Raw genomic sequence first — 14,056 nt, 5'->3', positions numbered from 1 at the left:
TGTTTAGTTAACCACTTTGGATGAAAATAGATTTTTAAGAATGTTTGTATGCTCACACATGACCCACAGCTGGCTGAATTCTAACGCCGCTGTTTGCAAATACCTTTTATGGCTCATTTTAATCCGCTTAGATAACCCGTGGTAGGAATTTAGAGAGATAGAGAGTAGTTTCACAGATAAATATTAGTTTTTGTGTTCTTTTTATGTGTTTTTGTGTCTTCTGATCTTGTATCTAATCTCCAACAAAACAGCTGCATCACTGTCTCTCTCTTGATTGTCTTCTCATCTGTCCCCCGTAGGAAAGAGACGTATCCGAGTCCACACTCTGTGTCTGCCGGTGGTCAACCAGCTGAGTGACGTGTACGCTGGGGCTGATGTCCAGGCCATCACTTGTCTGCTAGCCAACATGGGTCAGTCTCTCAGCATTCACTTTTCAAATATATTGTCCAGATATTCACTTTTTTTTGTCCACATGTGAAAGTTTAAGCTTCACTGTAGTCTTAACAAAGCACTACAGGAACATTTTAAATACTGCTTTTATATTTAGATTTAAACTTTAGAGGCTCAGACGCAACTGCTCAGATCTTTATAACTTTCATTCCAAAAAAAAAAAAAAACCCATCATGGCTACTCTGCTGAAGGAAAAAGGTTTTGTCTCCAACTCTGTTCAGAAAGCCATACGATGTGCCAACACCACCTCTCGCTCTGATCTCCTGTCCAGTGCACAAAAAAACAGAGAATCCAAGCCGGGCTCGTTTCTCTACTGAATATAATCATTGTGCTTCACAAATTAAAGACACATTGCAACAAGCAGAACAACCTTTGAGAGACTTCTGTAAATCCCCTTTTCTCGTTCAGGAGAGCACCTAAAAAACATGAAATATTAAAAACAATGTCATGTACAAAAATATATGACTCAGAACAAGACCACATGTCTGACAACAACTGGCATGTATAGATGTGATAACTGTGCCTGCTGAGACAAAACAATAAATACTAAGTTGTTCAATCAGCCCCACACCGGGAGGAAAATTCCCATCTGTGAATTTATAAAGTGTAAGTAAACTCATGTGGTTTACATGTTATTATGTCCATGTGGTCTGGCATACATTGGACAAACAAAACGACCCCTTAAACAATGAATATCGTGAATATCAGAGCATAAAACTACAGTCCATACAGGCAATATGGATTATGCAATCACAAAACATGTTAAAGCAAATCACAGTTCATGCTCTTCATTAAAATTCTGCTGGATGTGGAGTCAAAAATGACTTCAGATTAAAATGCTTTTTAAATTAGGACTGTGTGGAATCTATATGTCCCTTTATTGCCATCTAGTGTATGGTCTTAATAGTGAATCAGTGAAGCTTCATATTGTATAAATGGGGATTTAAGTGTATACATGTGATTGGTCCCTGTATCTAGAACCATGAGATAAGAGAAGTGATTGGTTCCTAAACAATTGGGTCCAACTCTCAGCTGTGTATTAACTCTGCTCTTGTGTGTATATAAAGACTTGAACCTGTATACTTCAAACGCTCTGAAGAGGCTCTGTGCTGAGATGTGCTTTTCACATTTTTTGAAAACTTTAAATACTCAGGGAGAATTAGTGGAGCAGCATAATATGATTGTGGTCTATATTTTTCCTCCTCAGGATATTTCATGTACTATATAACCTTTTCTGTGATGCATTAACAGGAACTATTTGCTGCTATTTGCTGTGTAACTCCTCTTCATCCCGTCTTCTCTGTGTTTATAATCCAGCCATCGACAGGTCGATAACGTCCAGCCTGTCGGACGCCCGGGACGCCCTGATGAACGCCGTGGTGGACTTCGTGAGCGCCTACAAAAGCAACGTATCGAACCTGCAGCAGTCGGGCCTCGTCGTCCCCACCGTCATGCGTCTTTTCCCTCTCTACATCCTCGCTCTGCTCAAACAGGTGTGGCTGCTCGGCGGGCGTCGATGCATAAAGACACACAAACACACAACATGAAGGTTAATTACAGGTTTTAGACACAAATATTTAAAACCAGAGAACCAATAACCAGACAAACACATTCAATAATCCACCTGCACATCAATATTATACATCTGAAAATATGACCCTACACACACACACACACCCTGGAAAACGCCCTTACCTGAACTCCTGAACTACCAAATGACCTCTACACACACACACACACACACACACACACACACACACACACACACACACACACACACACACACACACACACCTTCTTTCATGCACACCGTTAAATGCTCAGGTTTGGAGTCATAAAGATTCCTTATACGGTCAGTGACTGTATTCACACACCCAGGACTTGTCCATTCATACACCCAGGGTGTGTCCACATTCAGACTCACTCTCACACCCTTCACATCGTCTGATAAAAAAATACCTCCATAGGTGTGGCGGTAAGGGTGTACACCAGGGCTGCAACTAGCGATTATAATGCTCATAATCGATTCATCAATTTAATGTTTAGTTTATGAAATGTCAGAAAACAGTGAAGAATACTTGTTATAATCCCCAGCAGCTCGAGCAGATGTATTAAAATGTGTTGTCTTGTCCGACCAACAGTCCAAAACCTGAAGATCTTCAGTTTACTGTCATATATGACAAAAAAGCAGCAACTCTTCACATTTGAGAAGCTGTAAACCGTGAATTTTTGGCATATTTGCTTGAAAATTACTTTAACCAAATATCAAAATAGTTACATATTAATCAACTAATCATTGCAGCTCTAGCGTGCACCCTAATCCATATAAGAGTACAAACAAGTGCGAACAAGAAAATGGGAGTAATTACATATTTTTCTCTTTTATTCCTGGTGAACAAAAGTTGCGACTGAGTCATTAAAACTTCCTTCATCGCCCTCCAGCACAAGAATTTATTTATTTATTTTTTATCAATATTCGTTACCTCTAACCATCAAATGAAACTTTGGTTTTTAAGCAAATACTTCTTAAATCCTCAAGCAGAGACAGTAAATGAGACGTATTTTTAAATATTGACAACTCTCAGCGGAGTATAAATGTGTGAACAAACAAATAAAAGGCCAAAAAAAATCAAACACTGTTATAAAGACTTGTGTTTCCTTCCAGAAAGCGCTGCGGACAGGCACCAGCACGCGGCTGGACGAGCGGGTCTTTGCCATGTGCGAGTTCAAGACGCAGCCGCTGCAGCAGCTGATGCGAATGGTTCATCCTGACCTTTACCGCCTGGACAACATGTCTGACCAGGTAGCTACACGATCCAGATACTTGAGGGATGAGTCAGTTAAAGGTGCGGCGTGTAGAATTTAGTGGCATCCAGCTGAACAGACTCGGCAGAAATGGAATATAATAAAAGTATGTTTTCATTAGTGTTTAATCACCTGAAAAAAAGGATTGTTGTGATTTTGTTACCTCAGAATGAGCCCTTTATATCTACATAAGGAGCAGGTCGTCTTACACAGAGCCGCCATGTTTCTACAGTAGCCCAGAGCGGACAAACCAAAAACCGGCTTCACCTTTTTTCTGCGAGTTTTGCAGGCCACCGTAGTTTCTCCTACATGCTTGGAAATGGAGGCATATTCAGCTGGTTGCAATCTGCAACCGCAGCACTAGATGCCACTGAATCCTACACACATTGGGTCTTAAAAGTCAAACAGCAAATTCATTGCACTGGTCGTGTGTCACCTGCAGGGGGCGCTCCATCTGAACGACACACTGGTCCCCCAACCTCATCTCCTCCACCTGTCTGCAGAGAGGCTGAGCAGAGATGGAGCTTTCCTCATGGACTGTGGCAACGTAAGCTTGCAGTGTTATTATTTATTCATAAAGCACAAGGAGGAAAACCTGTGAAACACCAAACATCCCTGCAGAGTGTCAGAAGTTTAAAACATGATGCTGAACTCTTATTGTAAGCTTGTTTAGTCATTTCAGGTTAATTGAAGGTAAATGCAATGTTGTTTTAGTCTGTAGGGAGGATGAGCAATGGTTCAAGCAAGGATAAACTGAGGCCTTGTGTGGGCATTTATTGTGTCATTAACAGCAGTTTAAGTTAATTTATGGGGGTTTTCCATCCTTACAAAGATAAAATACAGTGGAAGCTGAAACAACATTTGTCTGGGAAGAAGATTTGTTGATTTTACACTAACATTCACCGGCACTGGTACTGAAGTTTGTCTCCGTTTCTGTTCCTCCAGGTGTTTTACCTGTGGATCGGTAAATGCTGCAACGAGACATTCATCCGAGACGTCCTGGGCTGCCCCAACTACGCTTCAATACCCCCCAACATGGTCAGCGAGACGAACTCGAACACACAAGACCTCGTACAAAACGAGACGTCCCTCTTTTGCATGTTAGATTAATTTTCAACAGGGAGGAAATTTCACTCACAGCCAACATATCAGGAAATTACATGGAATAGCTGAGATTACAGAGAACAGCTGTGATAAGGGAAATGGCGCAATTGTTTTACACGTTGACCCGACACACACACACACACACACACACACACACACACACACACACCGCCCCTGCTGCAGTGTGAATGATGCAATGCAGTATTGTACATGTTTCCCTTGAAAATAAGTCAGTTTTGCTTCACAAAGAAGTTCTGCATTTCTGTAAGCATTGTGTAAAAAAAAAAAAAAAAAAAAAAAAAAAAAAACCCTCACACAGCAGAACAGATTTGCTGGTGTTGCTTTTCTGCTTTTTAACAAACCGTGCAGCTACCTAGAAAGCTCTGTCATTACCACACACTGCGGGCAAACAGCAGCTGTCAGCACTTGTTTATACTGTTTATCTCATTTTTTCTAGAAAGGGGGTCAACGTGTCCCAGAGAGCCACCTACAAAACCCCTACATTCCTAACCACAGGCATATTTCTCCGGACCACATTGTGTGGCTGAGATGACTCTGAATCCACAGTTTCCTATCTGAACACACACACACACACACACACACACACATAGCAGTGAAAACAATGTTGTTGATATTTTGCTTCTCCTCTCCCTCTCTATGAATCCCAGAGTCACATTCCTGAGCTGGAGACTCTGCTGTCCGAGAGGGTGCGAGCGTTCCTCGACTGGCTGCAGGACAACAGAGCGTTCAGCTCCACTATACACGTCATCAAGTAAGCACCGGCCACACATCTGGGGGTAGCTAGCGTCTGACTTCGACTAACACTTGTCCGTTAGGGTGTGACGGTATCTTCTTACATCCAGATCGGATGTTGGGAAGTCAAGAGTGCAGCTCCTCTAGTGAGGCGTTGACCTGCAGGCGGAGAGGAGGGTTTATATAACTCCTGATCAGTTTCAGCAAACCACCGTCTTTAAGATCCGTTAACGCTTGAATGAAATTTATAGTTCAGGAAGTTTAAGAGTGTCATATAGAAGGTGTGACGTCTTTTTATGTTTGCTCGTTTTTATAACGGCAAAATGAGTTTCACTTCCTCTGTGCTCACCAGTAACGAGGAGGGTCGAGGGTTCAGTCAATATTCTGATAATATATTTGAGATAAAGTTCATCAGAAAGAAGTAACAGGAAGCAAGGACTGTTTTTTTTTTTGGTATGACTGTATATTCAAAGCCTTCACTTCTCTTGCTGCTGCGCTCCTTGTGTGGAATCAATAAAGTTTATCTTTCAAATAGTGAGGGGAGATATGAAAGAGGGAGTGTTATTGTTGCTTTTTGTTCGTACCTGATGAAGAGCCAATGAGGGATTGAAAAGTACTCTGTTTAAATTTAATAAAGACAAATATTTTTACGGTGTTGCAAGTTCTTGGATAGGTTGATAGTTGAGTGAAACTTTTACACAACGCCCAGTTGATTCTTCACCCAACCCAAAATGAATATAAAACCAGAGGAGTTAAAAAAATGTCAGTCAGAGGTCAAAGGTCATGGTCAGCCTGTAGTGATGTCTTTGATGTCAGGTGCTGAAATGATAAGTGGATAAATAAGATTGTTTAAAGGACGAGTTCTGTCTTAAAACTACAGTCAGGAGCCCAAATGAACATTGAAACATGTTTATCTTGCTGTTCATACTGACCAGTAGAAGATCCTTCATGATGCACTTATAATGGAAGTGATGGGGGGGGGGGGGGGGATCCACAGTCCTCTGTCTGAAGCTAATATGAAGCTTCAGCGTCCAAATGAGTCAAATCCAGTAGACATCTTTCAACGTTACAGTTCTTTTTAGTGCCAAAGTCCCTCTTTTTGTTACTATACTTCCACCGCAGCTCAACAGGGAAACACAAAGAGGGAATTTGATGCTATAAAAGACTGTAAATGTGTCAGATATCCTCTTGTTATGACTAACTCAAGACTGCTGAAGACTCATATAAGCTTCACATCAACTTTTAAATGACTGTGTGGACACACTGTGTGGTTTTTGGCCTCCATCACTTCCATTGAAAACACATTTGAAGGATCTTTTAATATCCAGTATGAACGGGAGGAATGATTACAGCGAGGAAAAACCTCTTTCACTGTTCATATTGAAACCTGACTGTTGTTTTAAGACAGACTTGAAAAATTGTGAACGTGTCCTTAAAGTCACTTATCAAGAAAAAATGTAAAACATCCTCTGATTCCAGCTTCTCATATGTGTGGATTTGCAGGTTCATGGGGTCATTATTTAATTGAAGTCATACTTCAGTGTCCAGTTCATATCAATAAGAAGTAGCTCGTCACAAGGGTGTCAACTGTGCGTCCCAGAGCTTATTTGTCGAAAAGACAAAACTGACGGCGCCATAGTTGTGGTCGGCCTTCTGAAAAACCTACTCACAATTCCAGTGAACTCCCAGTTTCACATTAAAGTGAACCCTTCCTCCCAGCAGAGATTGGTCTGAGGTTGACAATTCCAGCGAAATCCTCCCAGTTTCACTTTAAAGTGAAACCCTCCTCCCAGCAGAGATCAATCTGAGGTCGACAAAGTTGTTTGCGGTGTAAACACACAGCGAGCTGATTGACAGCGGACACGAAGGCTTCCACAGGGAGCGCATTGTTTCTGCTTCCTCTCTCTCTCTCTCTCTCTCTCTCTCCTTCCTGTGGTACGGCATTGTTGCTCAACCACATGTTTGCACTCCGCTGTTGTTGTGGAGGACAGCTGATGTCGGTATAAATGGACTGAGTGGTAGCTGAACGGATAATTGCATAATTTTCTGACAACCGAGCAGTAAGTCATTATGAGGTGGATTTCTTGAGAAAGGCATCCAGGAATGCTGCGCGGGAATGTCGGACTCCGAGACAATTACTGTATGAAGAATGGGGGTTCGGCTTCCTGTAGGGCGCTTGCCTCTGACGCTCTGTCTTTGTTTTGTGTTTTCTTGTCACACAGGGACGACGCCTCGGCTAAAGCTACCTTCTTCCAGCACCTGGTGGAGGATCGGTCCGACTCGGCTTCTCCTTACTACGAATTCCTGCAGCACATTCAGCAGCAAATGTCCAAGTAGGCTCCCATCATGCAGAGGAAAAACTTTGGACGCTACGACGATCCTCGAACCGGAGCGGAGGATTCACCGCCTCCATAGAATGAAAACGTTAGCGTTAGCAAAAACGACGGGACACCCGATCGCTCACTCCAGACCAGTTCTAGCGATGTGGGCCGCCTCCCCTTCCTCCCAACAGTCTTACTAAACAAACTCCGCTCTCCAAACTCATCGGTCTGCCATGATTCGACCATCAGAAGGGGAAGGAGGTGGGGGTGATAGAAAGGGAGGGGATAGATGTAGAAAAGAATTACGATTTAATGAAGGAATGGGGATTTGTGAAAAATGAATTATTGAAGACGCTCCTCCAGCCAGCTCGGCGGCTAACCACCACCCCCCTCCCCCCCCTCGTAGCTTCTCGTCGAATCGCTCATGAGAAAAAGAAGGGGAAGTCGAGCGGAGAGGACGCCACTTCCACGTGTTTTAGTTCAGTTTGTTTTTTTTTTCGTGAGCCTCACATGTAGCTAGTGCTGTCTTTTATTTTAATTTTATAATTTATTCCCTTCCTCACTTCCCTCAGTTTTATTTGAAGACTGTTTTGAATACACTGGAGAACAGAAAGAAGCATCCCCCCCCCCGCCCCCCTTTTTTGTTGTTTTTTTCTTTTTTGGCATGCGCTCTGAAATACGAAACGCATGTCACCGTTTTGTTTGCTGCTAGTCCGAGGATAGACGACAAACCGTCTGCAGAACGGGAAGCGAGTTCAGCAGCGGGTCGGACGTTGAAAACCCCCCCACCACCACCACCACCACCACCTCATCGGGCCCCCCCTCTTCTCTCCTCTACTGTGTGAACTCCCGATTTGTCAAGATCAATACTCAAAGAGCCCCCCCCCCCCTCTGTCAACAATCTTCTTCTCGTTTGTTTTATTTTTTCCAGGCGCTAACTCAAGTTGCTATCCACTTTTTAACTATTGAAAAGAATCTTTTATGTGCGATAATTTATGAACCAGCTTATTAAATAAAAAACAAAAACAGAACTCTGCTTGTTTCATGTGATGGTGGCGGTTGATTTACAGAAAATATGTTTGGATCCAGTTTTTATTACACTGCAGCAGTTTGTTCATTACTGGTCTGAAACTCATTACTGTCACTCCCAGTGTTCCCACAGTTTCCAGGCCGCTCCTTCAACTATTCTCAGACATCATGTGGCCTTTTCAGGACCTTGACTAACTCGTGTTTTGACACATACGCATCATCCTTCACTCCCACCACCTCATATCTCAGTGATCTTATGATTTCTACACACATTCAGAGAACTTTTGACCTTTTAAAAAAAAAAAAAAAAAAAAAAAAACAGGTTTCACTTTTGGATGGAAAATGAGTATTTCTGTATTTCTCAACAAACATTCACATCGTGATCACAGATCGTCTCTTTAACGTTATTGGTCAGTGTTGGTTTGGATCCACTCAACACAGTGCAGAAAGCAATAAAACATTACTTTAATATACACTAAAGTCCCATTAAAGATCTGATTAGTGGTGTTATAATGTGATTTCCCTGTAATGTTTATTAGCTGACCTGGCTATCATCCCACACAGCATTACAACACACCAGTATTTTATAAAACATGTATCTTCCAGTAATAAATTACAAAATTATGTGGAAAAGAGAGACAAAAGGTTACACATGAACTGTTTACAGAAAAGTATTTTATATTGCAGCAGCAGACTAATTTAAGCTTTGCTATCAGATCATAATAAAATTATATGATCTAGGAATAAAAATGATGAAACTTTACAGGCTATTTGTGCTGTAATTAGTCTGTTTTTGTCTGCGCTGCATCTTTACTCATAATTCTCCGTCATCTCACAAGAACACTAATGATTTCTGTTGTTGTGCAAGATGTTAAATATAAACCTCATGTAATAATAATGTTAATATAATATAAACAGTTAATGGAGCAAACTAAGGTTAGGCACCTGTGTGCTACTTTACCTACAGTATTAACTACAGTAAAACTTAAGAGGACAAAGTCTCTTTAATATTCTTATTTTATTGGCAGTCACATGTATTTCCACTTTGTGCAGTGGACAGCTGAATTTCATCCAGGTATGTATAACAATGATAATAATAATAATAATAAACTGAATTAATAGAGCACCTTTGAATTGCTTTCTGCAAGATAAAAGTAACAAAAGAAAGGATGAACTAATGAAAAGGGAAGAAAATAAGAAAAAAACAGACAAAAGGTAAAATGAATAGAAAAAATGAATATAGAAGCTTATGAAAGGTGCATTAAATATCACATAAAAGCCAGATTACAGTAAAGATGTGTTTGTGGAAGTGATGCTGCATCTTTTCCGCTGTGTCACAATTCTTACCTGTAAAACCGTTCGAGAGACGAACTTTAAATTTTTAATCAAAGTCGTCATTTCTGTCAGTTTTTCAACATCAGGTTCAGTGTTGTGTAGAACTATTTGTCCTCAATTCCCAAAATACAGATTATAATTCTGCTCAACGCTGCTCCAGTTAAATTTTTAGACCAACTGAAGAACCTGAAGAAAATCTTGATTTTTAACGTTTACATTCACGACAGCGTCGCTCTAATCTGTTCAATACATTTATAGCAGCAGCTCTCTGGTCTATATATTCCAGCAGTCAAGTGGGAGTCACAGGGTAAAGCTGCAGGATGGTTGTAACTTTTATCAGTCGCATCGTTTAGACTCGAGCACTAACTGATTAGTTACAGAAATTTTCCTGATGGACGCAGTTGATGTTATTCAGTATCTTTAAACATGCGGACAAGTCATAAGGGTTCACAGCTGTAAAGCCCACGAGACGCTGAGAGTACGCATTGAACTCTATTCTGTACCGTTTTACTACAGCGAACACCGTGTTTGGTTGAATGAATGTACTTTGAACGTCTTTCCCATGCTTTTCCTCACTTATTCTGTGTTTACTCCCAAACATCACAGCAGCAGGAAATGACCAAATGAATCCCATCGACCCGCAGAGGACCCCTGTGTGAGAATTAACTTTGTTTTCTTTAATTGAGTCAAGCTGCTTAAGAAGAAGAAGAAGTAGAGTTGTAAAATACTCTGAAGCTAATGGCCTGTAGTAAATACACAAACAGCTTAGAGCTCTGTGTCCTGCCGTGTTGGCATCTCCTCTCTGCTCCATTTGCAAATATATCAGGCTCCCATATGGTCCGACTACTGTTGTTCTCATGGAAAATTGCACCCTGGACCTCAAATATTTTATCCTGGTCATGGTTTCGGTGCCAGTCAGCCAGACTGAAGGCAAAAACAGAAAAAAAAGCTGCATGAAGAAGTCTCACATTCTCAGTTTTCATTTTGAAAAACATGGTTCAATCCTAAAATATGATTAAAACATATTGGAGGCCACATCCAGCTGGAGAGGGGCGTTTGGAAAAGGCAACTTCAAAGTGGAGTTTTACATATTTTTCACAAATCTAAAAGTCATTTGACTAGTTGGATGCAGAGGGATGCCAGATGTTTGTCTTTCTTTGTGTCTGCTCTTCTTATACACACACTGTCTTACACGTGCACAAGCCGTGACGAATCGAGCTCTGCGTTTCAAATCCGTGTCCGTTGAACCGGCACTCGGTGTTCGTGAGTTCTCTCCCTCCCTTTTCACCAAACAAACAACAAGTGAGTGCTGTGCTGCCAGCTATATTTAAACTCCACTTTTGACTGGTCCAACCCTTCACACGCCCACTTCCAACGGTCCAACACCCACATCACCTCACCCCCCCCAACCCCCCCTCCGCCTGCCTGCCTGCCTGCCTGCCTGCCTGCCTGCCTGCCTGCTTACCGCCCCTCTGGTCCAACTTTCCGTCTTACTACAGACCCTCTTTGATATATTCATGATCATGAAGTCACAGTTTCCCTGTGTAGCTGTTTTTTTTACCTCACAGACTGTTACTGTGCTTTGATTCCTTCAGTAGTAATTAAAAAGAGAAGTAAAAGCCACAATGAGAGCAGTAGTACATTAATACACAGTGTTCTCTTTTCTTTTTTTAATTTTATAACACTTTTAGCACTCATGTCATTCTCACATTAAGTAGGAGGGAAGTTAACAACTTGCAGTCAGTGTTGCCAACTGTTTTCAGTGGAAAGTGCCTAAAGTTGGCTTGAAAACTCACTAGATGTTGCGAAATGATGTCACATGCTAATTTGCATATCTTGTGACATCATGACGCAATGTCAAACTGGAAATAAAAGTGTAAAAATACAACTTAAGTAGTCAAGACAAGGTTAATTGTTAAGAATAAAAAGAAAAAGGAGAAGGAAGCTTATATGAGGCTTCATCTAGTTGCTTGACACAACTGATCTGCAGCTTATTTATATGAAATACAAAATAACAAGAAAAAGGTTTATTTCCAAGCAGTTAAAATCATCTCTCCTCCTGCGTACGTTCAGTTCAGACTTGAGCCAGCCGTTAGAAGATAACCCCTCCGCTCCAACATCCATATCTTCAATTTTCCCTTCTGTGAAATCAAAGCGAGATTGTTGGGACACATACGCAGCTCCGCTCTTGTGCAGTCTGAGGTTATCTGCCAGTGATACACTGCTCTGCAGCCTGTGGGAGTTTCTCCGGGAGCGTAGTCTTGGCCTCACTCAAAAGCAGTTTCTGTGTTCGCCCTGTGAGCAAACAATGGAGTATTGTTGCAGCGGATATACTTCAGATAGTCGTGGGCAGCAGTCAAAATAGAGAAAACAGTTCTTTTTGTAGTCTGTGATGGAAAATATTTGAGTCTTTGGCCAGATAAGGACCTCATGGGCCTTTTTGTTTTCATCCCTGCAGTTCAAACTTTGCTTCCCCCACTGAGTTCTAACAGTATAAGACACAAAATTGTGGTTTACTCTGATGTGGTTCCATGTTTTGTCTTCATGAAGCAGACCCATATCCTCTTTCAGGAGATCATTATTACTTGCGCTTGAACTCCAGTAGTCTACATTTCCATCAGCACAAACAAAAGCCTGGTTTCATAACACCTGTCTGTGAAAGCATCATTAATGTTTCCAGCTCTCATCATCGTGCCGCTTTGTGAAACAAACAGTGTTGTTTGTTCAGCTTTCCTGCAGCTTTGCGCAGCGACACGCCAACCCTCTCCCGGCTTACTGCCCCTATGCCTCCTATTTGAGCTTTTCAGCTGTCAGGAGGAAGAAGGAGAGCCCAGCTAGGTTTATTTTGATGAGCATTCCTCCTCAGACGCGCCTGAATCCTCAACTTGAACCACATGCAGAACGACTACAGAGAGAGGGAACGCTGCTGCTGCGCCGTCGGCGGAGGCCTCAAACACACCTCAGACCCCAGCGGTGTTTTAAAACTGGTCACCTCACCTCAACTATTAAAATCTACTGTAATTTCTCCCATTTCCTACAGTTGACATCTTAATAATCTTACTGGAATTCATACTTTTAAAAATATTTTTGGCATTTGAGGTTTGGACTGAGGTTGGTCAAAAGACAAAACAGGCATTGTGAGAAACATTCTTCACAATTTTCTGATGTTTTATGAACTAAATGAAGTGTACACACAGAGATTAATTGATAATGGAAACTCTGTTATCTACAAACTTGTATAGTTTAGATTTTTGAGACTTTGTCCTCAATATGAGACGTCCAATGTGTCCAAAATAACTTGCAAATGTGCAAATGTTTCCAGGTCAATGTCATAAGGATGAGGAGCGTTATAAAATGTATGTTTCAGAAAAAAAAAAAAAACAGTTTTTGGGTGAAAAAATGTCATGTTAGTGTGGACAGAGGGCACAAACTGAGAGAACAAAATTATTTTTTAAATACAATTAGGTTAAAGTGAATATATTTTCAAATATCAAATGTATAATTAACTGTTGCTCTATTAAAAATGTTGTAACTTCTGTCACCATTGGTCTCATAAGGCCTTTTCAAAATTCACAGCGACAACTAATGTGTGAACATTTCATACAATTAACAAAGCAGAGCTCAGTTAATACAGATGTGTCAAATACTCTCAAAGGATTTAGTGATTTTCAAAGCTGCATAAATGGACCAAACACTGGATTTAACTGCTTAGTTTCCGCTTTCAGTTGAGCTGAGAATGGCTTTCTCACAGCTCCTTTAATACTTCTCCATAAAAAAAGGTGGCAGTTATTCAATCTGTTGCCCTGGACTGTTGTACTTGGCCTGCAGGACTAGTTGGGTTTCAGACTCAACCCCTTCCCCAGAGTAGTTACCTACTGTGGGGCCCCCAGTGTTTGGAACGTATAAATCCACCTAGTTACATAAGAGATCCTGCCTTTTCTGTTGCCCAAAGTACAGCTCCTGTAAAACTTTGTGCTTCCTTTGTATTGGTTGGATCCCCCGACCGACTCAGGAGGTTGTTTCCTGCTGTCAAGTCTTGGCTTCCCTTTCTGGATGTTTCAAACATCTTTAGCACTTCCTCCATAAAGGAGGCCTGCCTAAGTGTGAGAGAGTAACAAACGGAAAATATCCTGATAAAAATCTCTGTGTCGCCATCCATGTTCCTATACGGGTTTAAAACGGCACTTACACTACCATGGTTAAGGGTTCCCATCCCAGCGGGGCTAACCATGCTAAAAATACATCCACACATGGTGCTG

General features: G+C 41.4%; 1 protein-coding gene across 2 annotated transcripts in view; it reads left to right on the top strand.

Annotated features, from left to right (window-relative positions):
• sec24b (SEC24 homolog B, COPII coat complex component) overlaps positions 1–8,464 on the top strand; it is a 29,264-nt gene extending 20,800 nt beyond the window's left edge. For both annotated transcript variants that reach the window (XM_044363578.1, XM_044363577.1), the window contains 7 exons: positions 300–410; positions 1,768–1,943; positions 3,116–3,253; positions 3,698–3,802; positions 4,201–4,293; positions 5,028–5,131; positions 7,335–8,464. In XM_044363578.1, coding sequence (XP_044219513.1) covers positions 300–410; positions 1,768–1,943; positions 3,116–3,253; positions 3,698–3,802; positions 4,201–4,293; positions 5,028–5,131; positions 7,335–7,449 — 842 coding nt within the window. In that variant the 3' untranslated portion in view covers positions 7,450–8,464. The remainder of the gene's footprint in view (positions 1–299; positions 411–1,767; positions 1,944–3,115; positions 3,254–3,697; positions 3,803–4,200; positions 4,294–5,027; positions 5,132–7,334) is intronic.
• The last annotated feature ends 5,592 nt before the right edge of the window (positions 8,465–14,056 follow it).

The sequence above is a fragment of the Thunnus albacares genome, chromosome 10 (genome assembly GCF_914725855.1).
Source record: "Thunnus albacares chromosome 10, fThuAlb1.1, whole genome shotgun sequence".
NCBI classification, from domain to species: domain Eukaryota; kingdom Metazoa; phylum Chordata; class Actinopteri; order Scombriformes; family Scombridae; genus Thunnus; species Thunnus albacares.
Note: the sequence above shows the minus strand (reverse complement) of the source record. Positions and strands in the feature narration are given on the sequence as shown.